The sequence below is a fragment of the Girardinichthys multiradiatus genome, chromosome 1, assembly GCF_021462225.1.
Source record: "Girardinichthys multiradiatus isolate DD_20200921_A chromosome 1, DD_fGirMul_XY1, whole genome shotgun sequence".
In the NCBI taxonomy this organism is placed as follows: domain Eukaryota; kingdom Metazoa; phylum Chordata; class Actinopteri; order Cyprinodontiformes; family Goodeidae; genus Girardinichthys; species Girardinichthys multiradiatus.
The window spans coordinates 2,319,466-2,346,891 of NC_061794.1; the positions used below are offsets into that span (position 1 = coordinate 2,319,466).

The 27,426-nt window shown below is 39.9% G+C and overlaps 1 protein-coding gene across 9 annotated transcripts in view; it reads right to left on the reverse strand.

Moving 5' to 3' along the window:
• The window catches only part of myt1a (myelin transcription factor 1a), a 103,566-nt gene extending 78,155 nt beyond the window's left edge, over positions 1-25,411 (reverse strand). The window contains exons 1-14 of one of the 9 annotated variants that reach the window (XM_047387013.1): positions 25,086-25,407; positions 23,398-23,458; positions 23,215-23,266; positions 18,672-18,708; positions 18,514-18,579; positions 12,588-12,802; positions 11,363-12,352; positions 10,787-10,906; positions 10,198-10,288; positions 9,846-9,959; positions 9,535-9,752; positions 8,084-8,286; positions 7,649-7,861; positions 7,325-7,473 (exon numbers count right to left, since the gene is read on the reverse strand). In XM_047387013.1, coding sequence (XP_047242969.1) covers positions 7,325-7,473; positions 7,649-7,861; positions 8,084-8,286; positions 9,535-9,752; positions 9,846-9,959; positions 10,198-10,288; positions 10,787-10,906; positions 11,363-12,352; positions 12,588-12,802; positions 18,514-18,579; positions 18,672-18,708; positions 23,215-23,266; positions 23,398-23,451 — 2,522 coding nt within the window. In that variant the 5' untranslated portion in view covers positions 23,452-23,458; positions 25,086-25,407. Of the gene's footprint in view, positions 1-7,324; positions 7,474-7,648; positions 7,862-8,083; positions 8,287-9,534; positions 9,753-9,845; positions 9,960-10,197; positions 10,289-10,786; positions 10,907-11,362; positions 12,353-12,587; positions 12,803-18,513; positions 18,580-18,671; positions 18,709-23,214; positions 23,267-23,397; positions 23,459-25,085 lie in introns of all 9 variants that reach the window. The other 8 variants (XM_047387170.1, XM_047387093.1, XM_047386973.1 and 5 more) reach the window with 8 other exon arrangements.
• Between the last annotated feature and the right edge of the window lie 2,015 nt (positions 25,412-27,426).

Sequence of the window (27,426 nt, forward strand, 5' to 3'; positions counted from 1 at the left end):
GGAAAACGTCACACAGGTAACACTCCTCACAGCTTCCAGGAATCACTGCGTTTGTCTAGTGTGGAACTTGAAACCCAGAGGGGAAACCTCAGTGGGCGGCAGGCGGTGATCTCCACAGCACAGGTAAGAAGTGACTCCAGGCTGAATAATCCGAGGGCTAGGCTGGCTCAATAATCCAAGGACAGAAACAGGGTCAACGATCGGAACAAGAGGCGTCAGGCAAGGGGCAGGCAGAGGCATAAACCAGATGCAGCAAACAAGGTCGACAACCAGAATCCAAATAGTCCGACAGGGAGCAGGCAGAGGCATAAATCCAAAAAGCAAGACAAGGTCAAGAACAATGATCAGACAGGAAGGAACGCTGGATATCTACTCACACAATGGCTTTCAAAAATCTGGCACCGTCTGCTTGTCAGAGTCAGTATATATTAGGGAAGACACAGGTGCTTGGCATTCAACAGATTGCACTACACTGCAGCAGCCACCAGGTGCATCTAATCTGCTGATTGCAGCCAGGGAGACAGGGTAGAGCAGACGTGCCAGCATCATAACACTGATGTGTCCATCTTTACTGTTTTCCCCACATCCGGGAGAGTTATGGTGTGGAGAAGCCCCAAAGAAGCGTACCACCCAGACTGTTGCATGCCCAGAGTGAAGCATGGAGGTGGATCAGTAATGGTTTGGGCTGCCATATCATGGCATTCCCTTGGCCCAATACTTGTGCTAGATGGGCGCGTCACTGCCAAGGACTACCGAACCATTCTTGAGGACCATGTGCATCCAATGGTTCAAACATTGTATCCTGAAGGCGGTGCCGTGTATCAGGATGACAATGCACCAATACACACCGCAAAACTGGTGAACTATTGGTTTGATGAACATGAAAGTGAAGTTGAACATCTCCCATGGCCTGCACAGTCACCAGATCTAAATATTATTGAGCTACTTTGGGGTGTTTTGGAGGAGCGAGTCAGGAAACGTTTTCCTCCACCAGTATCACGTGGTGACCTGGCCACTATCCTGCAAGAAGAATGGCTTAAAATCCCTCTGACCACTGTGCAGGACTTGTATATGTCATTCCCAAGACGAACTGACGCTGTATTGGCCGGAAAAGGAGGTCCTACAGCATACTAATAAATTATTATGGTCTAAAACCAGGTGTTTCAGTTTCATTGTCCAACCCCTGTAATAAATGATTAAATGCAACTATGTACATTTTGTTTATTCAACTAAGATAAGCATGTTCTGTTTCCTTGTTTGATATTTTATTTCTTCATTATTATTCTTTTTACTTTAACTGGCCTTTACTACAGCTAAAAACAGGGACCTAACTGGTCCTTCAAAGAAATTGCCAAACGACTAAATGAAGAAAATAAAAATGGAAGTGACACCGTAGTGGGAGTCGTTCTAAATGGGAGCGGGATTGGAGTGGGAGTCAATTTACCAGGAGTGAGATGGGACAGGATTTTTTTTTTTATGCTGGCCTGGGATTGGGATGGGACAAGACATTTTTCTGTGGGAGCGGGATGGGACAGGAGAGAAAATCCACTCCTGTGTCACCCTCTATTACACACGCATGGTCTAATTTTCTCCAAGCTGAATATGGTTGATCTTTGTCATCTCCCAAACAGCTCTCATAGATTACATTGGAATTTTGATTAATAGCGCCCCCTAGGAAACTTCAACCACTTTATCTGCCTCATATATTATCAAATCCACTTCAAATTTAGTATGCATCATTGTGGACAACTGCTGAACACAAAGGCATAGTCAAGTGATGATATCACCTTAGCCCCGCCCACTAACAACCAAGTGAGTGCAGCTTCTATCGGGAATGTCGGATTTAGGCCAAATTTTTGAATGCTTTTTGTCAGAGCAGAACTGGGCATGATCGAAGGTTGTATGAATGCTTGCCCACGGATTCGCTTAGTGGCCACGTCCGAAATCGAGCAGAGAGCTTGTCTGTAGCGTAGTGGAGGAGAAGCAAGACTCCTGCGGTAGCGACTGCTTGCAGCTTTCATTGCTCCGTTTATTATTATTCATCCATCAAATTAATTGGCTTTTTGGAGGCCTAAACATACACTCACTGGCCACTTTATTAGGTACACCTTGCTAGTACCGGGTTGGACTCCCTTTTGCCTTCAGAACTGGTTTATTCCTTTGTGGCATAGATTCAACAAAGTACTGGAAATATTCCTTATAGAGTTTGGTCCATATTGATATGATAGCATCACACAGATGCTGCAGATTTGTCGGGCTACACATTCATGATGCGAATCTCCCATTCCACCACATCCCAAAGGTGCTCTATTGGAATGAGATCTGGTGACTGTAGAGGCCATTTGAGTACAGTGAACTCACTGTCATGTTCAAGAAACCAGTCTGAGATGATTTGTGCTTTATGACATGACATGTTATCCTGCTGGAAGTAACCAACAAAAGATGGGTACACTGTGGTCATAAAAGGATGGACATGGTCAGCAACAATACTCAGGTAGGCTGTGCCATTGACGTGATGCTCAATTGGTACTAAGGGGCCCAATGTGTGCCAAGAAAATATCCCTCACACCAATACACCACCACCACCAGCCTGAACTGTTGATACGAGGCAGGATGGATCCATGCTTTCATGTTGTTGACGCCAAATTCTGACGCTACCATCCGAATGTTGCAGCAGATATCGAGACCCATCAGATCAGGCAAAGTTTTTCCAATCTTCTATTGTCCAATTTTGGTGAGCCTGTGCGAATTGTAGCCTCAGTTTCCTGTTCTTAGCTGACAGGAGTGGCACCCATTGTGGTCTTCTGCTGCTGTAGCCCATCCACCTCAAGGTTCGACGTGTTGTGCGTTCAAAGATGCTCTTCTGCATGCCTTGGTTGTAACAAGTGGTTATTTGAGTTACTGTTGCCTTTCTATCAGCTCGAACCAGTCTGGCCATTCTCCTCTGACCTCTGCCATCAACAAAGCATTTGCGCCCACAGAACTGCCACTCACTGGATATTTTCTCTTTTTCAGACCATTCTCTGTAAACCCTAGAGATGGTAGTGCGTGAAAATCCCAGTAGATCAGTAGTTTCTGAAATACTCAGACCAGCCCATCTGGCACCAACAACCATGCCACGTTCAACGTCAATTAAATCACCTTGTTGCCTCATTCTGATGCTCGGTTTGAACTGCAGCAGATCGTCTTGACCATGTCTACATGCCTAAATGCATTGAGTTGCTGCCATGTGATTGCCTGATTAGAAATTTCGTTAACGAGCAGGTGGACAGGTGTACCTAATAAAGTGGCTGTTGAGTGTTTATAAAAACTCACCAGATTTTGCACAGGTGTCAGTCCTGTTGTAAGTCCTAAGGGATTTTAGAGCAATTTCCGCCTGTAATTACATAAGTTAAATAAATTAAGTATAGCTCCACAGTTATAAAATCTACATGCAAACTTTTGGTACCTGTGTAAAGGTAAGACATTAAAGAATATTTTTCAAGTGGAACCACTATTGTAACTGTTACTATGACTGATTTATTTGTGATTAAATAAAAAATAAAAAAAATTGTTTGAGACTCGCTAAAAAATCTTTTTTTAAATGAACATTGCAAAACAACATGAAAATTCTTTGGAAATCCTAGGAGAACTCCCAGGTTGTATTTATCAAATTCTTGCTATAACTAGAGCAAATTTGGACTGAATCAGTTGAAGCATATTTGTTCCACAAAGGTTCTAGTGGGCAATGTGCCAGGTCGAGCTGGGATTTCGGCACAATTTCGCCAAATGTGCCAAAACAGTGCCGAATGTGTTTTTCATCTCATTAAATTGAATCTTGTCAAATAAAAGTGCTGATTTCCACTAATTTCTTTGTGGTGTATATGCTTCCTTTGAATCCTGTGCTTTCTTCTCTTCAAAACAATTGCTTATTGCAGTTTCAAAATACCTTTTAGCAGCAAGACCACAAAAACAGCAATGGGTCCCGCCATTTTTGATGATGCAGTTACAGCGCAGAGGTGGTTATCACAAAACATGAATGTGTTTTACCTACTTTTACTGATGGCAAAAAATGGGGGTGGCTCCTGCTTGGGAATCAGGGGTTAAGAGTTTTGAAAAAGTGACGATAAAAATAGCTCAACAGCGTCCCCTTAAACTGAACTGTGACCTACTGCTATAACATAGAGATTTGAAATTTGGTACACAGGTAGAACATTCCAAACCAAGCAAAAAGTAAACCGGAAATTTATCCTAAAACCAACAGGAAGTTGGCCAATTTGGGCCACCAACTAACTTCTGTGTGGATAGCATCATCCCCACCAGAATAGTAAGATGCTTCCCCAGTAATAAACCCTGGATAACCAGTGACCTGAAGGACCTGCTTAACAAGAAAAAAAAGAGCATTCGGAGAGGGAGATATGGAATTATTGAGAAGTATACAGAAACAACTTAAAGTCAAGATAAGAGACAGCAAGGAGGTGTACAAGAAGAAGCTGGAGAGCAAGCTCCAGCAAACAATATCAGAGATGTGTGGTCAGGAATAAAGATCACAGGCTTCAAGCAGAAGGACGATCGTTCCATGGATGTCTGGACAGAGCCAATGAACTAAACACATTATTCAGTGAGTTCAGTTCAGAAACAAGCTCAGCATCCTCATCTCCTGCTCACAGCCAAACAGATATCCTGCTCTCCTTTGACCCATACGATTCACAGCTGTCCTGTAACACCTTAAATGTTTCTTCCACGTCAGCCATGGACCTTTCTGCTTCTACATGTTTGCCTTCTACCAAATCAGAAGGTGCCTCCCCCTTCCACCTGTGTGTTTGAAGAAGTCTGGTGAAGAGGGAACTGGAGAGACTACCAGACAAACAGACCACAGTTTGTGAGACTGAAGGGTTGCGTGCCTAACCAGGTAGTTAGCAGCACAGGAGCACCATAGGGGACTGTACTTTCACCATTACTTTTCACTCTGTACACCTCAGACTTCTAGTACAAGACAGACTCCTGTCACCTGCAGAAATACTTGGGTGATTCTGCAGTCGTAGGGTGGATCAGAGATGGACATGAAGCTCAGTCCAGGTGGACGGCTCTGTTGCATGGTGAAGAAACAATCATCTCATCTTGAACGTGAATAAAACAAAAGAGATGATTGTAGATTTTAAGAGAAACAAACAGACCAGGGCCAGACACTATTTGCTTCTCCTTTTATGAGGCCCAAGCAGCTCAGCGCTGTGAAGGCCTATTGTAATTTGAATTTTTATTATATATATATATATATATATATATTATTATTATCAATATTATGCTCTACAAATAAACCGATTTAAACTTTGTTCCTAAAGTTAATATGTTAGTGTTTAAGTTGTTAAAAGCTTTACAGATAAATGAAAGAAATGGTAATTATCATCATTGTATTTTATCAACAGTGTTAGATTTTGATATCTATGAACACAAAAATTATTTTGAACATTTTAAATGACTGAATAATGAACAAGATTATAAAACATTTCAACAAAATAGGATTATACACCATCAGCAATATGTAAATGGTTAAATAAAAAACATGTGGTTATTTACAGTGGAGACAGCGTTATTAACCTTTAGGCTCCATTTGTTCGGCTTCACAGCTCTGCGTTTCACGCTAACATTGTTGCTAGGCAACAGAAGTTACGTTAAGGTAAGGGCAGTGCAAATGCAGATCGAGGTAACACCGGCGACACACTTTGCTAATCTAGCATGTAATAGCTACAGGTAGCATAAGCGTTACTGTTTGACCATCATTTGTTTACATGACGCTTTTTATTGATGGTCTTTTTACTTGGCAATTGACATCCGCCAAGCTCATGATTGCCATAAAGGAAGTTTAACCTGATGTGAAACGTAAATCAATTAATCTGTGTTTGTTTAATCTGTGGCTATCCTCAAGGACACAAAAAACTGAATTTTGAAACTGAAATTGAATTAAAGACCTGAATGTGAATGTAGTCAAACTGAATTTTTAATACAAAGAAACACATTTCCAAAGCAAATGAACTCACTTTCAAACCATTAAATTTTGTTTCAAAGCAAACAAATTTAGTTTCAAACCATTAAATTCACTCACTGGGTACTCCGGCTTCCTCCCACAGTCCAAAGACGTACGTGCCTGTTAGGTTAATTGGTCTCTCTAAATTGTCCTTAGGTGTATGAATGAGTGTGTGCATGTTTGTTTGTGTGTTGCCCTGCAATGGACTGGCGACCTGTCCAGGATGTACCCCGCCTCTCGCCCATAGACTGCTGGAGATAGGCACCAGCTTCCCTGCAACCCACTATGGAATAATCGGTAGAAAATGACTGACTGACAGACTGACCATTAAATTCAGTTTTAAAGCAAACAAATTCTTTTTCAAACCATTAAATTCAGTTTCAGTTTAGTAAAATAAATTTTCAAACCAATGCATTTAATTTCAAATTGTGCAAATACAGATTCAGTCAGAGCAACAAGCTAATAAAGAAGGCTGTGCATGCTCTTCATGAGACTGTCAACAGTGTCTTCAGTAAGACAGTCAGACAGACCGCTACAGGAGATCCTTCCTGCCCACGGCCATAAGCGTCTACAACGGCTCTTTGAAGAAACGTGCATAATATGAGCTACAACAACATTTAATTTCCCTTTGGGATCAATAATAATAATATTTTTGAATTTGAATTTAAAGATGAGAGAAGGCAAAAAATCATGACCATAAAATAATTATTAATAACTGAAAGAATTTAAATAAAAACAATAATGATTTCCATTTTTGGGTATTTAAGATAAAGATAGAAACACCTATTTTAGGGCTGAATCCCCACTTTTATTGAGATGTTCATTTGTATAAATATCAATTCAAGACTATTTAATGAATTGAATTGTGGCACTTCCATATCTTACACAATGAGTGGATCAAACAACAACTCTGACTTGTGTCAACCCAGGTTTGAGTTTTTCTTACACTTTAAACTTGATCTTGGAAAACCTGTATATAAGGCCAACACAGTCTAATAGACATACACACCGTTTCTTCTTTTTTAACCTCATTTAACTTCTAACAATACCAATATTACAAGGCTAAAACACTTTCTAAGATGTTCTTAAACTTCAACGTTTTCTTTGCTTGTTGTAGTAAACAACCACGAACTCCAAGATCTCCCACCGTTGCCCCGTTCAAGTTCAGCTGCTAGCCCTGGACCTAACCTTTTTAGCTACAAATCTACCACTTCAGCTCCAACTGTTTGGTATTCTTCTACTGTATATCTTCAACAGGACAACCTGTATGTCACCTATCCTATTTTTATTTTTATAGATTTAAAAATGTGAAGGACTTACACAATAACTTCTTTTTTGTTGTCTTTGGGCTGAAACTTGACCTTAAAGCTGCCAGTAGTGACTTCACCAGGGTAACTCCGGTCTCCTGGGTTTTCTTGGTTCTCTTCCTCATCTTCAGAAGATGTATATGAAGAAGCTGCGTATTTAACCTAAAGAGAAGTAAAAACAGAGTACAAATGGATAAGAATATTTTTTTGAAACTGGGTTTTTAGTCAGAATTCCTCTTCTCTTTTATTATTGCTTCAATATTTCTTTAAAGCATATGTAGTTCCTACAAATATGGGGCAGTATTATTTTCTCTTATTAAATGGCAAATTACAGTACCTCTTCATGGTCTTCCTCCTTCACTTCACTCGGTTTGGTGTAATCTAGTGGACCATCCCAATCTGACTGAGAGTGGTCCTGAGACAGGGCACCCACAAGTTGAGAGGAGGAAGGCAGAGAACATGAAGGTTCTGGAGACAATGTGTCCTCTCTCTTGTTCTTTTTCATGCTGAGGTCTAAGGTGCCATTCTCATCCACCTCAATTGCCACCTCCTGCAGTATCAGATTAAAGGTGAAAATGAAGTGTGGTTGTGAAGAGGTAAAGAGGTAAGCTGCGGTCGGAAAAGCCATAGAGTCAAAGCTTGCCAATGTACACAGGCTGGTTTTGAACAAGAAAATGATCATCAATATCACTGACAGGTGTAATTGTACAGTAAGTGGGTAGAGCTAAAGCAGTCTTGTGTGCTTTACATCTATTAAGATTAGTTAGTTTACCCTGGTACAAGGCTCCATGGGTTTAGTGCTGCAGGTTTCTGGTCTCTCCCAGCAGCGGGTGGACAGGTTCAGGATTGCTGTTGCTGCCATGTGGGCTGCCTCTGCATCCTGGCTATAGTCATAACCACTAGAGGATGGGGTGTTCTTCGCAAAACTTCCTGATGTACTATGGCTTGGGGAGGATGCCTTGGGGAATGGTTTAGCTGTGTGCAAATACAACAAATATTAACCTCTTATAACACAAACAATGACAAATAAAAGGAGTGTGTGTGTGCAACCTCAGACTAATGTGTAAGGATCATAATTGATGATAAAATAACAAACAAATGAAAAGTTGTAGGGTGCCAGAGATGATGACATCAAACACATTGTTGCCAATGCAATCTAATGGCAATTGATTGGTGTCTGTTCATTCACACACACAAAAACATTTGTGACATTTTAAATAAGACACACAACATTAGCAATTATATTTTTTACCTGTTAAAAATTTGTTATTTTAACTACATAACAATTAATTTAACTGCTTCTTATTATTAGCCACTGGTTCGTCAATAAACTGCAACTTTTGGAGATTTCTTTACTGTCTAACGTCATGTCTTTCGCTTCTTGTGTAAAAGACTCTACGGACTTTCTTTCGACCATAAGAATGTGAGTGTCTTCCAGCTTTCTAATCCAATAAATTAATTTGTACAACAGATATATTGATGGCATTTATCTAATATGGACATCTGCAGAAAAAAACAAAAGGAATTTTACAAGTTTATTAACACTCAAGAACAATATTAAAAATGTAATTTATCCTATCTCTAATTCCTCTTTGCTAAATTTATTGGACAGTCTTAAGACTAAAAATAATGACAGTTTCAGCATTAGTCTTTGTGTGAAGCCTACTGACCGCAAATAATCGTTACATGGACAACCATACCAAGCATTCATGTCTCCCAGTTCAACCATATACTGTATATATATGTCACATAATTATTTTTGACAGAGACATGGAGCACAGGTGTTTACAAAAAGGATATTAACAACATGGAGTGAGACAAGCTTCCACCTATTATCTCAAAACAACGCATAGATTGTCTACAAAAAAGACGAATGAGGGAATCGTTGGATGGATGGATGGATGGATGGATGGATGGATGGATGGATGGATGGATGGATGGATGGATGGATGGATGGATGGATGGATGGATGGATGGATGGATTGATTTCTGTCAGCTTATCACTGGAAATTTTCACTTGGGCCAACATCATACAAGCATTAGAGTCCTGCAGAGTGTGAGCCTTTCTTGTGCTGCTGCAAAAACTGTTTCTTCATCATTTCTACTTTACTACAAGCATACAAAGCTATTTTGTTTTTCTGATTACATGATTAGGAAATCAAATGTCAAAAACATTGTAAAACTTGTTTTGTGGCAAAAATCTAAAACAAAAGTTGGACCTACATTTGAAAGCTTTGGGGGATGTGTCAGTGATGGCAGGTGTCTTTGGAATAATCATACGCTTTCCAAACACCTGGACATCAAAGCTTGCATAGTCAAAAGAAACCTTGGAGTATTTCTCTAACTCCTTGGCAAGGTTAGCTCGAGGTGTGGTGGTCACTGTGTTGGGCCGGTAGCTGCCATACTGAGGGATCTCCAGCTGTTTCACAAAACACATTGGTCTGGAAGAAAAGTCATGAGTTCACCAAAATTCATCCAGAGGCATGGACTTACAAAGAGGTTTTAGAGGAAATAAATATGATTTGCTGCCTTACCTTAGCACTCTGTCAGAGTTGGAAGTTGGTTCACTGGCTGAAGCTTGTAGATTAATCTGTTTGTCCTGGGTCTTGCTTAGCTTAGCTGCTGCTGCTATAGGGCAGCCGGACAAGCTGAAATTGGTTGAAAATTCAAACATTCACATTTAATTAGCTAACAAATATCAAGCATTTTATTTTAAATTATCCATTCCAACATGTGTTAATTCTATTAGAGGAGATTAACTCTTCTGAGTTTGCTGTTGTTTTTATCAAATGTGTAAAACGTATCTTTAAAAAATGTATGTGTGTGTGTGTGTGTGTGTGTGTATGTGTGTGTGTGTGTGTGTGTGTGTGTGTGTGTTGTAATAACCTGCGGTGTGTGTTGCGGTTACTGTTCACATGACCTTGGCCGGTGCAGCCAGGAGTGGGACACTTCAAGACATTTTCATGCATGGCCAAAACTACAGACACACAGCAGACGTTTACTCAGGTCAGTATGTTTAGTTTAAGATAATGAGCAAAGCTGTACAGTGACAATGACCTAAAGAAAGCAGATGTTATACCAGTATCAGTCTGTTATCAGTAGTAGAGTTAGTTTCATTAGTTATGTTACAAGCGCTAGTAATGACTTATTTATCTATCTTGACTTTCAAGGGTGTCCCAAAATATCAGAAATATTGTTCTACTTATCTAAAATGTTTATGGTTTATTGCAGTGTGTCCCAAAATTGTGTTCAGAACCTCATTGTGGGCTGAGTTATTCATTTCACAATGATCCAATTAAATTCTTAAATGATAATGATATTTTTTGAATAATATAAAACAGTTGTGTGGTTGATAAGGATATCTGTGTTGTTGTTCTAGCCTAGTGTTTTATTAGTGAAGTTGTTTCATTGCCACCAACAGCAGCCAAAATGTAGGAGGTTTGGGTACCACTGGGTCACGGTCATGTGTACTTACTCTCTGGTGGTATTCTGTCTTTGTGAGGACATCCGGACAGACTGCGGTGGTGAGGGTATAAGCCAGTAATGTGACCTGTCCCATCACACCCTGGAGTTGGACACTTTACTTCCTTTTTTTCTGAAAAGATGTGAAGTAAGCTAATTAAAGTCCATTAAAGCACTGAAAAAACGTGATATTTGTATATTTTATTTGTATTTTTGTATACCAGGTTAAAAGGTTAAAAATGGGTTAAAAAATGTAAACGATTTCTAACGATGATGTAGGGTACCAAACCTTTGGTAATGTACCCTACATCACTGATCACAGTTTGTATTTAAATACTAAGCTTAAAAAACACACTATAGGTGGAAAATGACTATTTGGTAGGTGCAACATGAGAGAGAGACATAAAACCCCACTTCTTTTGATCTTATCTTATATGTTACCAGATCTTAGGACCAATACCTTATGAACTAAAATGTTTAATTTTAGTCAATTATTTAGCAATAACAAGAAGACAGGCCAAGGGTAAGTTTGTGCTTACCCTTGCTTACAGCAGTAAGCACTGTTTGTTCTATGTTATTGACAGTGTACCTTTGCTGCAGTGAGTGGAGCGGCTGACTACAGCTGCACCCTCAGAGTTTGTCATGGATGTGTTGCATGGTTGGTAGTCAAGAGAACTACTGCTCTCCTGTTCTCCCTGGACCTCCTCTGCCTTCAAAGCAATGGCCTGCTCCAGAAGTATCAGATTTCCTCGAGTCATGTCCCAATTTTCAGAGTCATCTGTGACTCCCGAACCCTCAGAGATACGCTCCAACTCCTCTCCTCTATCTTCCTCCTCTTCCCCCGCCAGTTCCTCATCATCTTCCTCATCCCCTTCTTCCTCATCATCTTCCTCCTCCTCCTCCTCCTCTGAGCGGACTTCAATGATCACTGTGCTTGGAGAGCCTTTGCTTGAATTTACATCCTCTTCATCCTCTTCTTCTTTTTCTTCTTCTTCTTTGTGCACTACCTCAACAGCTTTGTAGCTTTGGGCCTTATTCTCTGATGCTTCTTCTACCTTCTCCTCAGTCCTGAGGATGTTGACCTTTTGTTCCCTGAGTGACACGGTGGCTTCAGATCCCTGACCAAAAACTGTCTCAACCTCTCTCACTGTTCCGTTGATTTCTTCCTCTGGTTCCTCCTCCTCTACTGGCTGATTTTTGTAATCTCCACTTGAGTACTGGTGATCAGAATTTTCCTGCCTCATCATCTGTCTTCTTATCTCTCTCTCTTCTACAACATTCTCCTGTATTTCCTGTTGCTCCTCTTCTAGGTTTGATTTTTCTGCTTCATCTTCTTCATCACCTTCTGTCTCTTCGTTGTGAGAGACAACCGTGTCTTCCTCTGGGAGCTCTGGTGGTAGGTACGTAGTTGCTGAATGAACATCCCCATCTTCTGTGACTATTACACAAGTTAACTCCTCGCTAAAGTTTTCTGTCTCCACTTTGTCTTCAGTCTCTGAGATGATGCTTCTGCTGTTGTCAGTGCAATGTAGAAGGCAAGGTTTTTTTGAGAAATCTGTGGCCACCAGGGAGCTTTCTGCTGTGGAATCCAAGTATACATAAGTGTTACTACTATGTTGTTTACATTTCACCTTGCCTGTGTCCTTATCTCTGGGAACAGATGCATGCAGTTAGTTTGAGCATACACTTAACATGTCTGCTAAAATGTAAATATGTATAATAGTAACAATAATATGATTTATATTCAAAAGACATTTAAACTGAAAGAAGTTCATTAGTGTGAAAAAAAAGAGTTCCACTACAGTTACACTCACCCTTTTCTATCCCACTTTTTGCCAGTTTTTTGTTTTTGTCTTTGATGACATCTTTTTCCTCTCTATCATCCACTTTCTGTTCCTCCTCTTCTGCCATTACACTGTCTTCATCTGCCTGTTTATTAGGTTGCATCCTCTTCCTGGGAGACAATGGGTTCTCCTCAGCCTCAGCCTCCTGAAGCTTTCTTTTCTTTACAATTGGGCAGCCCAGGGCACTGACAGCAAGATGGACACAAGAAGTAAAATATTGTAATATTGTAGCATACTTATGCAGTGTGACCATGTAATGCATTAAATTCACCTGAAGTAACTCTTTCATCAAATAAACTATGTGGAAAAAATCTAAAAGATGCCAGCATCATCAATCCAGCTAAATTGGGAAGAAAGTGACTTTTCTGATATAACAAATCCCGACAAAAGGTGCCTGTTATCATGTCTATATTTTAGACCTGTAATTTACCCAGCAATATCTGTAGGTATTTAGTTGGCAAAGAAAACAAATGGATGGATGATTGTGGATGTTTGTGGAAATTTCCAAATGAATAAGATGCAAGCTATCAAAAAGCGAGCAAAAAGAAAACCTTTAGAGACGTTGGAACAGAAATCTCATGCTTTAATTTTCAAAGCTGAAAGCTTATGTAGAGTTGTGACTTTATGCCCCGTTCAGACTGCAATCCATGGTTGTATCAAACTAAAAGCTAAGCTGGGCAAAGTTTAAGAATTTCATGTGACACGCTTGACAAGATGGCAGCTTAGGAGTAACCCACTTTTCCCCCTCGTACCTTTTTTTCATAGAAATGCCTTGGGGAGCTGAGGAATCAGCATTATAAACTGTGCAACACTTTTGTGCTTCTGGCAATATGTCGAAGACGACCAGAAATGCAGTAGCATGGTGGGAGAAGGCAGCAAAGGTGGTGAGGTGGATACCTCTAACCCAGCTGGCCTAACTCATGATCAAGCCATCTCAGCTTTCTTAGAAACCACTGATGTGGCGGCTTCGTGTGTACCCAGCGAGGTGGCAAAACAACTGGCTAAACTTTCAGCCCTTATTGTGGGGAAGTGTGAAAGCCAAGACAAGAAACTTGAAGAGATATGGAAAACAACAAATGCAACTGAGAGTAAAATTGCCAACATTGTTAGCTGGATCACTGAAATGGAGGACCTCTTGTGCTTTTGGGAGGATGCTCACCGAAGGGAAGAGGAAAATCCCCCAGCCTCTAGTGTCAAGGTTGAAATACTCAGACAGAAGATTGATGACATGGAAAATAGAGAGCGCAGGAATAATTTACATTTTTTGGGCTTTGTGGAATCAAGTGGAGAAGGCGACATGGTGGCATTTTTGGAAGACACACTACCAACACTTCTTAACATTGGCTTTTCCAAGGGATTGGAAATTAAGAGGGTGCACAGATTGGGGCCATTGCTTCAAAGCCATAGTAACCTGCCTGCCCATCCAAGACCTATAATAGCTTTATTTGGGAGATTACAGGACCGTGAACGCATCGCCATGGCGGCATATTAAATTGGAAATATCACCTGGAGAGATTGCTGCATTATGGTGTTCCCCCGATTACTCCAAGCTTCTGAACAATTGACGCTAAACGTTGGACGAATGTAATAAACTTTTGCATGAGAAACGTGTTTGCTTTTTTTTCAGCTATCCAGCCTTGCTCATCGTGACAACTTTGCATGGACATACATTCATGAACATACATTCATGGGCATAAAAGAGTTCCATGAAATAATAGGCTGTTACAGGGGTTGGACAATGAAACTGAAACACCTGTCATTTTAGTGTGGGAGGTTTCATGGCTAAATTGGACCAGCCTGGTGGCCAGTCTTCATTGATTGCACATCGCACCAGTAAGAGCAGAGTGTAAAGGTTCAATTAGCAGGGTAAGAGCACAGTTTTCCTCAAAATATTGAAATGCACATAACATTATGAGTGACATACCAGAGTTCAAAAGATTACAAATTGTTGGTGCATGTCTTGCTGGCGCATCTGTGACCAAGACAGCAAGTCTTTGTGACGTATCAAGAGCCACGGTATCCAGGGTAATGTCAGCATACCACCGAGAAGGACGAACCACATCCAACAGGATTAACTGTGGACGCAAGAGGAAGCTGTCTGAAAGGGGTGTTCGGGTGTCAACCCGGATTGTATCCAAAAAACATAAAACCACGGCTGCCCAAATCACGGCAGAATTAAATGTGCACCTCAACTCTCCTGTTTCCACCAGAACTGTCCGTCAGGAGCTCCACAGGGTCAATATACACGGCTGCTATAGCCAAACCTTTGGTCACTCATGCCAATGCCAAATGGCGGTTTCAATGGTGCAAGGAGCACAAATCTTGGGCTGTGGACAATGTGAAACATGTATTGTTCTCTGATGAGTCCACCTTTAAAGTTTTCCCCACATCCGGGAGAGTTACGGTGTGGAGAAGCCCCAAAGAAGCGTACCACCCAGACTGTTGCATGCCCAGAGTGAAGCATGGGGGTGGATCAGTGATGGTTTGGGCTGCCATATCATGGCATTTCCTTGGCCCAATACTTGTGCTAGATGGGCGCGTCACTGCCAAGGACTACCGAACCATTCTTGAGGACTATGTGCATCCAATGGTTCAAACATTGTATCTTGAAGGCGGTGCTGTGTATCAGGGTGACAATGCACCAATACACACAGCAAGACTGGTGAAAGATTGGTTGAACATGAAAGTGAAGTTGAACATCTCCCATGGACTGCACAGTCACCAGATTTAAATATTATTGAGCCACTTTGGGGTGTTTTGGAGGAGCAAGTCAGGAAACGATTTCCTCCACCAGTATCACGCAGTGACCTGGCCACTATCCTGCAAGAAGAATGGTTTAAAATCCCTCTGACCACTGTGCAGGACTTGTATATGTCATTCCCAAGACAAATTGATGCTGAATTGGCCGCAAAAGGAGGCCCTACACCATACTAATAAATTATTGTGGTCTAAAACCTGGTGTTTCAGTTTCATTGTCCAACTCCTGTATCTGTATTCTGCAAACCTGTTTAGAGGGACAGCAAAATATGCACACTTAGATAAATATTGATATATTCAACAAGGGACATGGACTTTTAGTTTATAGTGTTTCTTCTTTCTCTTATATTTTTTTCTTCTTGACCGACATGATTGGACACTGAATTATAGTATTGATGCGTAAGAAAAGGTTAGGTCAACAGGAACAGTTTTTGTTTTCTTTTCTTGATTGACATTTTGGTAATCTAAAGCTATTTTAACTTCATAATTTTTAATATTTTGTTTTGTTACCTACTCTATGATTCGTATTGCTCATGGCTAAGTAGAATGCTGATGATTTAGCTCTTTTCTCCAGCTATGTGGGTCCGAGGATGTTTCTCTATTTTATACTTTGCTTGCTTGTTTATTCTCAACCCATGGAGTTTCATTGGGAAGGAGAGGAGGATGGATGGGGAGTTTTGAAGCGGTTTGCGTCAATGTATGATCACGGACCAGAGTAAGGGACAGTTCTTAAGACATGTAAGAACTTAAGGCTTGCTTTGTCGATTTTACTTTATTTATTCATTAGTTGTTTTGTTTTGTTTTTCTTATTCTTCTTTTTGTTTGATTATATAATACAAATTTTAAGGGTCTGCTCACAGCTTTACCTGTTTCATATATGTTTGGTTGATTTTGCTTAGTAGTAACAATTTGAGTTTTATGAGCTGGAATGTCAAAGGCTTATATAACAATGTGAAAAAAAGATTACTATATTTATTAAAGCCAAAAAATTTCATGTTGTATTTATTCAGGAGCCACATTTATCCTTGCTGGAATCATATTAACTAGGTGCTGGCTGGGTGGGTTTTGTGAATGCAAGTTGCGGCAATAACAAAAGCAGAAGTGTAGCTACATTGATTCATAGAAGTCTGCAATTTAAATGCCTAAAGCAGAGTAAGGATGAAGACTGGAGGATGCTTCTAATACAATGTGAGATCCAGGGAAACAATATTATCTTGGCTAACGTGTAATACTGATAACCCTTCCTTTTTTGGCCAGTTGGAGAAGAAATTAATAGACAAAAAGTTACTGCTCCGCACATTCTTGGCATTCTGTTGATGAGCTTCAAGAAGTAGTCACCTGAAATGGTTTTCACTTCACAGGTGTGACCTGTCAGGTTTAATAAGTGGGATTTCAAGCCTTATCAATGGGGTTGGGACCATCAGTTTTGTTGTGCAGGAGGTAGATACAGTACACAGGTGATAGTCCTACTGAATAGACTGTTAGAATTTGTATTATGGCAAGAAAAAAGCAGCTAAGTAAAGAAAAACAAGTGGCCATCATTACTTTAAGAAATGAAGGTCCGTCAGTTCGAGCAGTTGGGAAAACTTTGAAAGTGTCCCCAAGAGCAGTTGCAAAAACCATCAAGCGGTACAAAGAAACTGGCTCACATGAGGACCGCCCCAGGAAAGGAAGACCAAGAGTCATCTCTGCTGCGGACGATAAGTTCATCCGAGTCACCAGCCTCAGAAATCGCAGGTTAACAGCAGCTCAGATTAGAGAACAGGTCAATGCCACACAGAGTTCTAGCAGCAGACACATCTCTAGAACAACTGTTAAGAGGAGACTGTGTGAATCAGGCCTTCGCGGTAAAATAGCTGCTAGGAAACCACTGCTGAGGACAGGCAACAAGCAGAAGAGACTTGTTTGGGCTAAAGAACAAGGAATGGACATTAGACCAGTGGAAATCTGTGCTTTGGTCTGATGAGTCCAAGTTTAAAATCTTTGGTTCCAACCACCGTGTCTTTGTGGACTCTACATGCCTGGTTCCCACCGTGAAGCATGGAGGAGGAGGTGTGATGGTGTGGGGGTGCTTTGCTGGTGACACTGTTGGGAATTTATTCAAAATTGAAGGCATACTGAACCAGCATGGCTACCACAGCATCTTGCAGTGGCATGCTATTCCATCCGGTTTGCGTTTAGTTGGACCATCATTTATTCTTCAACAGGACAATGACCCCAAACACATCTCCAAGCTGTGTAAGGGCTATTTGACCAAGAAGGAGAGTGATGGGGTGCTGCGCCAGATGACCTGGCCTCCACAGTCACCGGACCTGAACCAAATCGAGATGGTTTGGTGTGAGCTGGACCGCAGTGTGAAGGCAAAAGGGCCAACAAGTGGTAAGCATCTCTGGGAATTCCTTCAAGACTGTTGTAGACAGCTGTGTACTGTATCCACCTCCTGCACAACAAAACTGATGGTCCCAACCCCATTGATAAGGCTTGAAATCCCACTTATTAAACCTGACAGGATACACCTGTGAAGTGAATGGCAAGAGTGTGCGTAGCAGTAATCAAAGCAAAAGGTGGCTACTTTGAAGAACCTAGAATATAAGACATATTTTCAGTTATTTCACACTTTTTTGTTCAGTATATAATTCCACATGTGTTAATTCATAGTTCTGATGCCTTCAGAGTGAAGCTACAATATTCATAGTCATGAAAATAAAGAAAACTCTTTGAATGAGAAGGTGTGTCCAAACTTTTGGTCTGTACTGTAGATAAATAAAGTAAAGCATCAAGCTTGTGCCAGTGTTCTGAAAATAGCCACAACTATAACGTAAAAACCACCTTGATATTTTACATTTATTTATTTCGGTCTGAATCTAACAGCTGTTTTTGGCAACATTAATGGAAATAAAAGTAAATAAGAGGATTGTTATATGGAATTCAGCCATGTAATTGTACAGTTTAAGTGTCCTCAGAGCACAAAAAACATCTACAGAAGTAACTTCTCTGGCAGGTTATAGCTATTATCACACATTTATAATGCTGATAATACATCCTGTCATTCACCATCATTTCTCAGATTACTTTATAAAAAGGTATCTCATCTGCATGAGCTAACACTAACAAAATGAACAGGACTAATGAATCCTACCTTCTATGTCTTGAATATCTCCCACTGACATGACCTTTGCCATCACATCCAGGAGTGGGACAGCTGCTGCTGGCACAAAACAAGAAAAATGTACATATCATACACACAACATCAACTTGATTATAGAGCTGTTCAGTATAAGAACAGAGTTGCTTTACCTTATTTCCAGCTTCATTGCTTGTCCAACTTGTTCTACTGACATAGAGGAGAGTGCAGAGTATTCATTAGATCCAATAACAAACAATTTTTTGCAGTCTATGGGGCCTAAAAACATTTAGTAATTGCACTTCTTCAACCGGTTGAATGTTTTTACATGTATGTTCATTCATATATGTGTATTCAAGGTGTTGCTGTCACAGTGTGTGTTTTTTGGTTAGTATTTGTTTACGATTAGTCAGGTGTTTTTTCTGTTCTAAGTATGGTTAAGTCTTGAGTCCTCGTTTCTGGTGTTTTATCTTCTAGGTTCTGTTCTGTTTAATGTTAGTTGTGTTCCTAGATCTGTTATCTTCCTGTGTTCTGGTTCCTTTGGTTTGTTTACTGTTTGTCTTGTCGGGCTCCTCATGTTCTCGTTATCCCTATCTGGTTCACCTGCCCCTCTGTCTTCCCCCACACCTATGTCTTTTTTCCTTGATTACCTGCCCTATTGTTTCATGTCCACCTTCGTCTGTATTTAAGCTCGTCTTTGTCCTTTGTCCGGCACGGTGTCATTAGTCTTCCTTAGTCTGTCTGTTCTTGCCAGGTTTAAGTTTATGCTGCAATCCAGAAACCAGTACTGTTTTGTTTATGAACTCTGTTTCCTGGATCTCTTGTTAAAACTGCACTGGCAATTGTAAGTTGGCTCTCCTTATTAAAGAGTGATATTCTTTCCAACTATCTCCGTTCGTCTTGCACCTGTGGTCCACCCACCAATGGAAATTATGATAGTCGCATGATTTGAAGCTGCATTTCTTTACATTCATTCTGATTACCAAAAAGACAACATGACAACAAACTTCCCAGTAGCCAAAACTCAATGTGAACTCTTTAAACTTCAGTTAGACAGTTACTCTTTTCGTTTACATTTTTCTGTGTTATCACAGATGATAGGTAGGTTGTAAACTACCCAAAAATTAGTTTTGCTTTCATTAGTCTACTATATAGTATAAGTTATTGTAGGTACGGTTCAGTTTAACCTTCTGCTCATCAAGTTTCTTTGGCCTGAAGTAGCTGCTCTTGTTCACCTATTTAAAGAAACTGCTGGTTGAAATAATTCTGGATACAAACAGACTTCACAAACATTCATTGAAGCGGTACATTGACTCCAGTTCCAAATTGACATCTGAGATATAGGTAATGTAGAAGCTATAGGAACAGCATGAAGATCGCTGTTTTGGTTAATCTTGAAAAGAACTTCTATTTAATTTAAAAATAATGCATAATCATTTGAATGCATTCATTTGTTGAAACCAGAGACCTTCTAAAATAACTCCCTTTGGGTATTTTTTTCTTCTTTCAGTAGAAGATTTTGATATTTGTTTTATGAAAAGAGCAAAAGCACTTTTGGATTAGGACTTTAAAACTTTAACCTGGAGTACAACAACAATGTAATATTGTGGGTTCATTGGTTCCTTCAGTGGTTCATTCAATATTTGTAAAAGCTTAAAAATAAATTTACATTTTTGCTCTAGGAAATGAAATACCATTTAAGAGCAAGCATTTCTGATTGCTGAATTTTATTGTAAACTGGTTCAAAATAGATTTAAATCAAATAAATTTGCAAAATAAAATCAATATGTGCAGTTTTTTCAAGATACACTCTTATTGAGTACATGACTGTAAACCACTGTTAACTTTTTTCTTCTTCAAATTCAGCTCAAAAAAAGTGGAAAATCATGAAAAAGTTCAATATTTTTTGTCCCTCATTTCAGAAAGTAAAACTCATATTTATTACACATAGAGTGAAATATTTGAATCCTTTATTTCTTGTAATGTTGATGATTAGGTTTACAGATAATGAAAACCTAATTTCAGTGACTCAAAAAATTTTGAATATTTTAAAATAAATGATCAAATATTCAGAGAGTTTAGTGAAAGAAAAAAAGTGTGGTAGGAAAAGGTGCACCAGCAACAGGGGTAACCACAGCTTTGACAGGATTGTCAAACAAAATCCATTCAAAACTTTAGGGGACCTTCACAAGGGGTGGACTGTGGCTAGAGTCAGCGCATCAAGAGCTACTACAAACAGATGAAATGTTTTTTATTTTAACCTTGTCCTGTCCGGCAGAGTAGCGCTCAGAATTGTTGTTTGGGTGCCAAGAAGAAGCCCAATAGATTTACTTTCACAAGTGGAGCATTACGGCCAGCGATGTCATCCTCTGTTTGATATTTACATTAAAAAAATTAACCTTTATTAAAAACTGCTTTGGGATTATTTCATTTGTTACGGACATGGAGATGGAAAAGAAAAGGAAAAAATAAGAAGCACGAAAGAGAGAGAGCTGGGGCAAAAAAAAGGGAAAGAGGAAAAAAAGAATGGAAGAAAGAAAGAAGGCTGAAGAGATTACAAAATAACACCCTGCTTTCTTCTACATCTGTAGAAACATACCGTATTTTCCGCACTATAAGGTGCACCGGATTACAAGACGCACCTTCAATGAATGGCCTATTTTAGAACTTTTTTCATATATAGGGCGCACCGGATTATAAGGCGCATAGAATAGAAGCTACTGCAGTCAAACGTTTGACTGGGGTTGTGTTATGCATCCACTAAATGGAGCTGTGCTAAAGAGAATGTCAACAAAACAGTTAGATAAGTCAGTCAGTCAAACCTTATAACTGCGGTAACTGCGGCTCAATATAGAACATTTGTGTTTCTGTTAACACCTGAATCTAAACACCTATGGGTTTGAGTGTGAGCGCGCTTGTGTATACAAGATTTCACCATATAAATATGCAATAACAAGTGTGATGAGCCACAGACCTTCCGCCCTGGACCTGAGACAGAGAGATCCAAGCCATAAACATCCAAAGTCCACCCCCCCCCCCCCCCCCCCCCCCCAGAGCACAGGAACCACAGGAGAACCAATGCCGGGACTACCGCAACCCCTCCAGAGAAGAGCAGGAAAGAGTCCCAGGGGAACCACTCAGCAGCCACAGTGCAGAAGCCCCAGGGAGCTGCAGCGACGAGCCCACAGGCCGTCTACGCCAGAGCAGATCCAATCATGGACCCAGACACCCAAGACTCCAAGACACATCACTCCCCAAGCAGAGGCCCAGGGGCCTAGGCCCCAGCAAGCATCCACCGGGAGTGAGCAGGCACACACCAAAGCACCCAGCCCCAGACACCGAGAACCACAAGTACACCAGCGAGGATAGACACCTGCGGACATCACACCAGACACATGAATTCTGCAATCCTCCAAATGTTGCATTCCTCGTGTCAAGTCACTAATTAAACAGAAACAACATCGGAAGCATCTTTCTTGGGCTAAGGATAAAAAGAACTGGACTGTTGCTCAGTGGTCCAAAGTTCTCTTTTCAGATGAAAGTATAGTTTGAAATTCATTGGGAAATCAGGGTCCCAGAGTGTGGAGGAAGTGTGGAAAATCACAGATTGCATGTTGCTTGAAGTCCAGTGTGAAGTTTCCAGTCAGTGATGATTTGGGGTGCCATGTCATCTGCTGGTTCTGGTCCACTGTGTTTTCTGAAGTCCACAGTCAAAGCAGCCATCTTCTGAGACATGTTAAAGCTCTTCATGCTTCCTTCTGCTGACAAGCTTTCTGGAGGTGTGGATTTCATTTTTCAGCAGGACTTTGTACATGCCCACATTGCCAAAGCTACCAAAAACTGATCCAAAACCCATAGTGTTACCGAGTTTGATTGGACAGGAAATTGGCCAAACCAGAACCCCATAGAGAATCTATCGGGTATTGTCAAGAGACACCAGACCTAACAATGCTGATGACCATTAATGCAGTAATTCATGCAAAAGGTCCCTAACCATGTATAGAGTGCATAGACAATCTGACATTTCTGTTTAAAATATAATCATCTTATGTAATATTTAAATTTTCTGAGACACTGAATTTTGGTTTTTCATTTTCTGTAAAACCAGATTATCAAAATTACAAGAAAAAAGTCTTGAAACATTTCACGTCTAATCTAATCTATTTCATGTCTAATGGAGCTATATAATATATGAGTTTCTCTTTCTAAACCGAGGGACAAAAATATATAACTTTTCAAGATATTCTAATTTTTGGAGCTGTGCTTGTATCAGACCATCCACATCAATCCATTATCTTATAAATTTCCCTTGGTGAAAGCTGACCTCTTCCCACAAAACCTAATTATATGAAACATGGATAAGCTAACAGGGTTCTAGCAGTTACGGACTGTTCTCTGTAGAATCTATGGGGGACAGTAAAGACTGTTTGGGCAAAATCAGCGATGTGAATGTGGAATTATGTGGAATCAAAGGATTCACTTGAAAAATAACTAAAATTAGACTTTTATGATTTTTTTATACTGTTATTGTGTGCTGTGTTTTTTTATTTTAATGTACCAAAGTTTGTTACTCTATTTAGAATGAATGATTGATTTCAATTAAAGTTAATGGAAGCAAAGATTTGAAGAAATTTCCTGGCTTCACAGCTTATTAATTCCCCATATCAGCTCACCATCAGTTCTTGTTTATTAATACTTGTCAATGTTCACACTCACCCTGGATGGCTTTAGAACGAGCTCGTGTTCTTGTCTCTGTTTCTTGACTCATCTTTGTAACAGAGTTGCGCCAAAGATTTACATGCAAGAGACAATGTATCATGACGAAATGGGTGAATTGTTACCAACAGTCACGAGAGACGAACAGATAGACAGATAGATACAGAGAAAAAACAAAGATACCTTTTCACAGACTTTTAATGGATGAGATTTCTTGTCATCTATCTTTGTAATCATTTTTTGCCTATAATCAAACACAAAAGGGATGTTAAATTGCGGGGGGTACCTGGTTTAAATTATTTAAGTTCTCTCTTATGCAGAGTAATCTACATTCTGCCTTTCTGAATGAAGAGGTCAGGCTTATTGAAAATATGTAAATCTCATGAAAGTGTGTTAACATTGGCTTGCTTTAGTGTTCTATAAAACTCAAAATCTTACTAGAAATGTTAAAAATTAGTTTGGCTAATTCATTTCTTAAAACATCAAAGATAAAAAGTAGAAGTTACAAACTGAATAGTAGACTTTGATTTGCTGCTTTTAAAAAGCAACATCATGGTTTCTAATCTTGTCCAGTATATTTTAAGAAATGTTTTCCTCCACAGCACACATCATCTTCATCCTCTAAATATCGGAAAATACCAAAAATAGCAACAATATATTTAAGATGTATTTCTATACACTACTACTAATACTATTCATGCTTAACAGCACATAGCTATGATACAGCATGTAAGTATGGAGACTCTATGTCACTCTGATACACCCATTTCCCACTTTTATTTGGTTCAACCTACTACCGTTTCCTAACTGAAAACAAAGCATTTTCTACCGACGTAGGTGGCCAATTAGTCTGATAAATCATGGATATAATTAATTATTTATAAATTGTATAAAGGTGTGAAATTTACATAATTTCTTTATTTTTTATTTCTGTTGATTTCCACGACTATTATAAAATATGACATAACGTAACTTTTAGCGAGCTGCTCCTGCGGTTGGATATTATTTACGTCAGCCAGATAATCTCATTTCCTTACGGCTCCTATAATTAAAAAGTAGGACCTGAAACGATAAACGTGCGAAATTGCATAAGGGTTAAATGAGCAACACCCAATAGAAAGAAAATATTGTGTACTGTAAATTATTCAATGAATTCCATACAGTAACTTGTTCGGAACATTTGAAAATTGCACATTGGGTAGAAAATGGTTTGTTTACAGGAACCAAAAAAGAAGGTTGGGACGAAACTGCGAAATGAATTGGACTAATAGGCAACTAAGCAATTATTATGTTATTAAATAAAACGTGAAGAAAAATGGAATAAAAAAAAAAACACAAGATAAATAGGCCAAGCAGAATGTTCGCCGAATCAAGATTAAAAACAACAAAATAATCCATTTGCAAGTACAGGCGAAAAAGAAGCGGCTGTTTGACTCGACATAGCTGTGGATACTGTCTCATGGTCTGTGACACAAAAGGAAAAATGAGAACACTCATGCAGAGTGAAGGCGTTCAGTGCGATGACAACAGAGAGATGAAGGCAGGCCGGCCTGCCCAGGCCTTTCTCTCTGCTAATCTGTCCCAATTAAATCGACCACCCACCCTATTTTAATCAAAACTTGTGACATGGGTAGACCATACAAGTAAAAAGAACATCCAATAATAAAAGAACATGTGAAAGCCTTGCGACCACACGGACATTTGGACCGAGCTTTATCGGCTCTCAAAAAGAAAACTTGACAGAAATCGCACGACACCGTTGAGTGTCACCTCCACCCTGCTCGGTGTGAAATCCAACATAAACTCTACATTTAGAGTGTCGATAAGAACAGAAAATAAAAGAGCTCTTTGTTGGAAAACCAAAGCCTTACCTTACTCTCAATGCAGTCCTCCCCTCCCCCTCCGCCTTGACATATCAAGGCAGGCGGGCGGTCTTTCTGTAACGTTGTCCTACACAACGGCAGCAGAGAACCAGAACACAAAACTCAATTTAACTGGCAGAGTCCACGGACGAGCCCCAGGACCGCTGAGCCTTGCTGCACCCGGACAAAGTCGAAAATGCTATTCAGCACCACGGACAGAGACCCGACGGCACTGTCCCCTGCAGGTGCGCAGGAAAGCTACATGCCTGCCGGGGTATACTTCCAATGACCAATCTGTGACGACATGTCAATATTTAAAGAGCCATCCATTACACGGCAAATGGGTTTCGGTGGGGAAATAATGGCGGTACAGACAGGATTACAGTCTTGTTTAGTATCTATTGGCCTCTAAATAACATGTTGACGTAGCAGTTGGCAGTATATGAACAAGGGAACATATACTGACAAAGACAATGTGTTGTTTCATAAAATAAATATAAATATGGGTTTCATAAATCTACAATCGAAATGTAAAAATATGATAGTAATAAGCACAGCTTTTTTTACCCAGCTCTTTTTAGCTCTTTTGCTAAAAAGACTGCCAAAAGGGCACAAAACTAAACCTAAAAAGGGACATTGATGTTTGTCTCCTTGGATTAACTGGGTAAGAGCAGCAAGGTTTGTATTCCCATAAAAGAACATGGATACAGAGGTCCAATGTATGGCTAATTTATTTGCTGTGGTCTCTAACAACAATACAAGAAAAAAAAAACAAAAAAACACAAGTTTAGTATGTTATACATAACACAAACAGAATGAGATAACTGAGATTGCAAAGGACTGTATTCAGTAATAGCATTATGTAAAGTAAACCATATGGATCATATAACAAAAAACAATCACCTCACAGGAGGCCTCCAGAGAGCCTGACTTAGCTTATTAGCTTTAATAGTTCACCATTATATATTTAACTTCTGCATGACTAAACCGTAAACAACAATACGGTATTTTCTTCTACCATAGACAATATAATTTTATTAGTCCCACCTTCTGGCATTTACACACATAAATAAATCGGGAATGTACAGATTGGAAACAGCAAAGGATCTGAGTGGACTGGGGAGAACAAGTTAATGTGCGTTGGCATTACACAGAGAACGTTGCATTTACTAGTATCAGAACAATTATGATGCATTCAAGAACTCACTGAGAAACAAGCTACAACTGAATAGAACTTAGCTCAATCAGTGATGTAACTATACAAGAACAGTCGAATCTCAGTCAGAATGACCACTCAGGCAGGTGGATCATCAGTAGTCCTTAGTCCCAGTTAGATAGTCTACAGGCATTTCTTGAAGACATAAAAATTTCGATGACTTAAAAATTTCTGCTTCTAAATTCAGACAAGACAGAAGTTGTCGTCTGTGGACCAGAGTCTTTGAAAAAGAAACTGCTTAGTCAATCAATTAATGTGGATGGCATTAAATTGACCTCCTTGGTGTTATTTTTGACCAGGACATGTCATTTAAATCCAATATTAAACAGGTTTCTAGGATTTCCTTCTTTCACCTTCGGAATATTGCCAAAATTAAAAATATCCTATCCAGGAGTGACGCTGAAAAACTAGTCCATGCATTTGTTACTCCAAGGCTGGACTATTGTCATTCTTTACTAACAGGATATCCACAAAATGCGGTTAAAAGCCTTCAGCTGATCCAAAATAATGCAGCAAGAGTTCTGATGAAAATTAAAAAGAGAGATCATATTTCTCCTATTTTAGCTTCCCTTCATTTGCTGTTGTTGGGACCCACAGCCATGGATTTCAACATTAAACTCTGGTACAGACTCTTCTGGAACTTTCAAAATAAATTGCATTTAACTGACTTTCAGCAATTGAGGAAGGGGGGGGGGGGGGGGGTAGCAGCAGACTTCCCATGATGCCACTGTCTGAATAAGAGCACCTCCTCTCCAACAAGCCGACCTCTTTCCACACGGCCTCTAGTGGGACCGGTCAGGGGAGGCCCAGCACGCTGATGTCTCTTTGCTGGCAAACAGACATAAACTCTTCAACTAGATCCAAGGAAGCCATACGATCATTGATCATATGCAAAGATAAGTACGAATGAAATACTGTCTGTGTATCCGGTATTTTCATTCATGAACGGGGAAATTAAGGTGTAAGAGTTGCTTACTTTTTCCTCTGAGGCTTGCAGAAGCAAATTGTCCCAGAGAGGTTCCCTACAGAGAAGCAGTCTCTATGAGGCCGAGCGGAGCGGTGTCCCAGTCTGGAGGAGGTCAGCTGTGGCTAACCTTTGTTCACTGTGGATACCTTCTTCAAACTTCGTCGCTT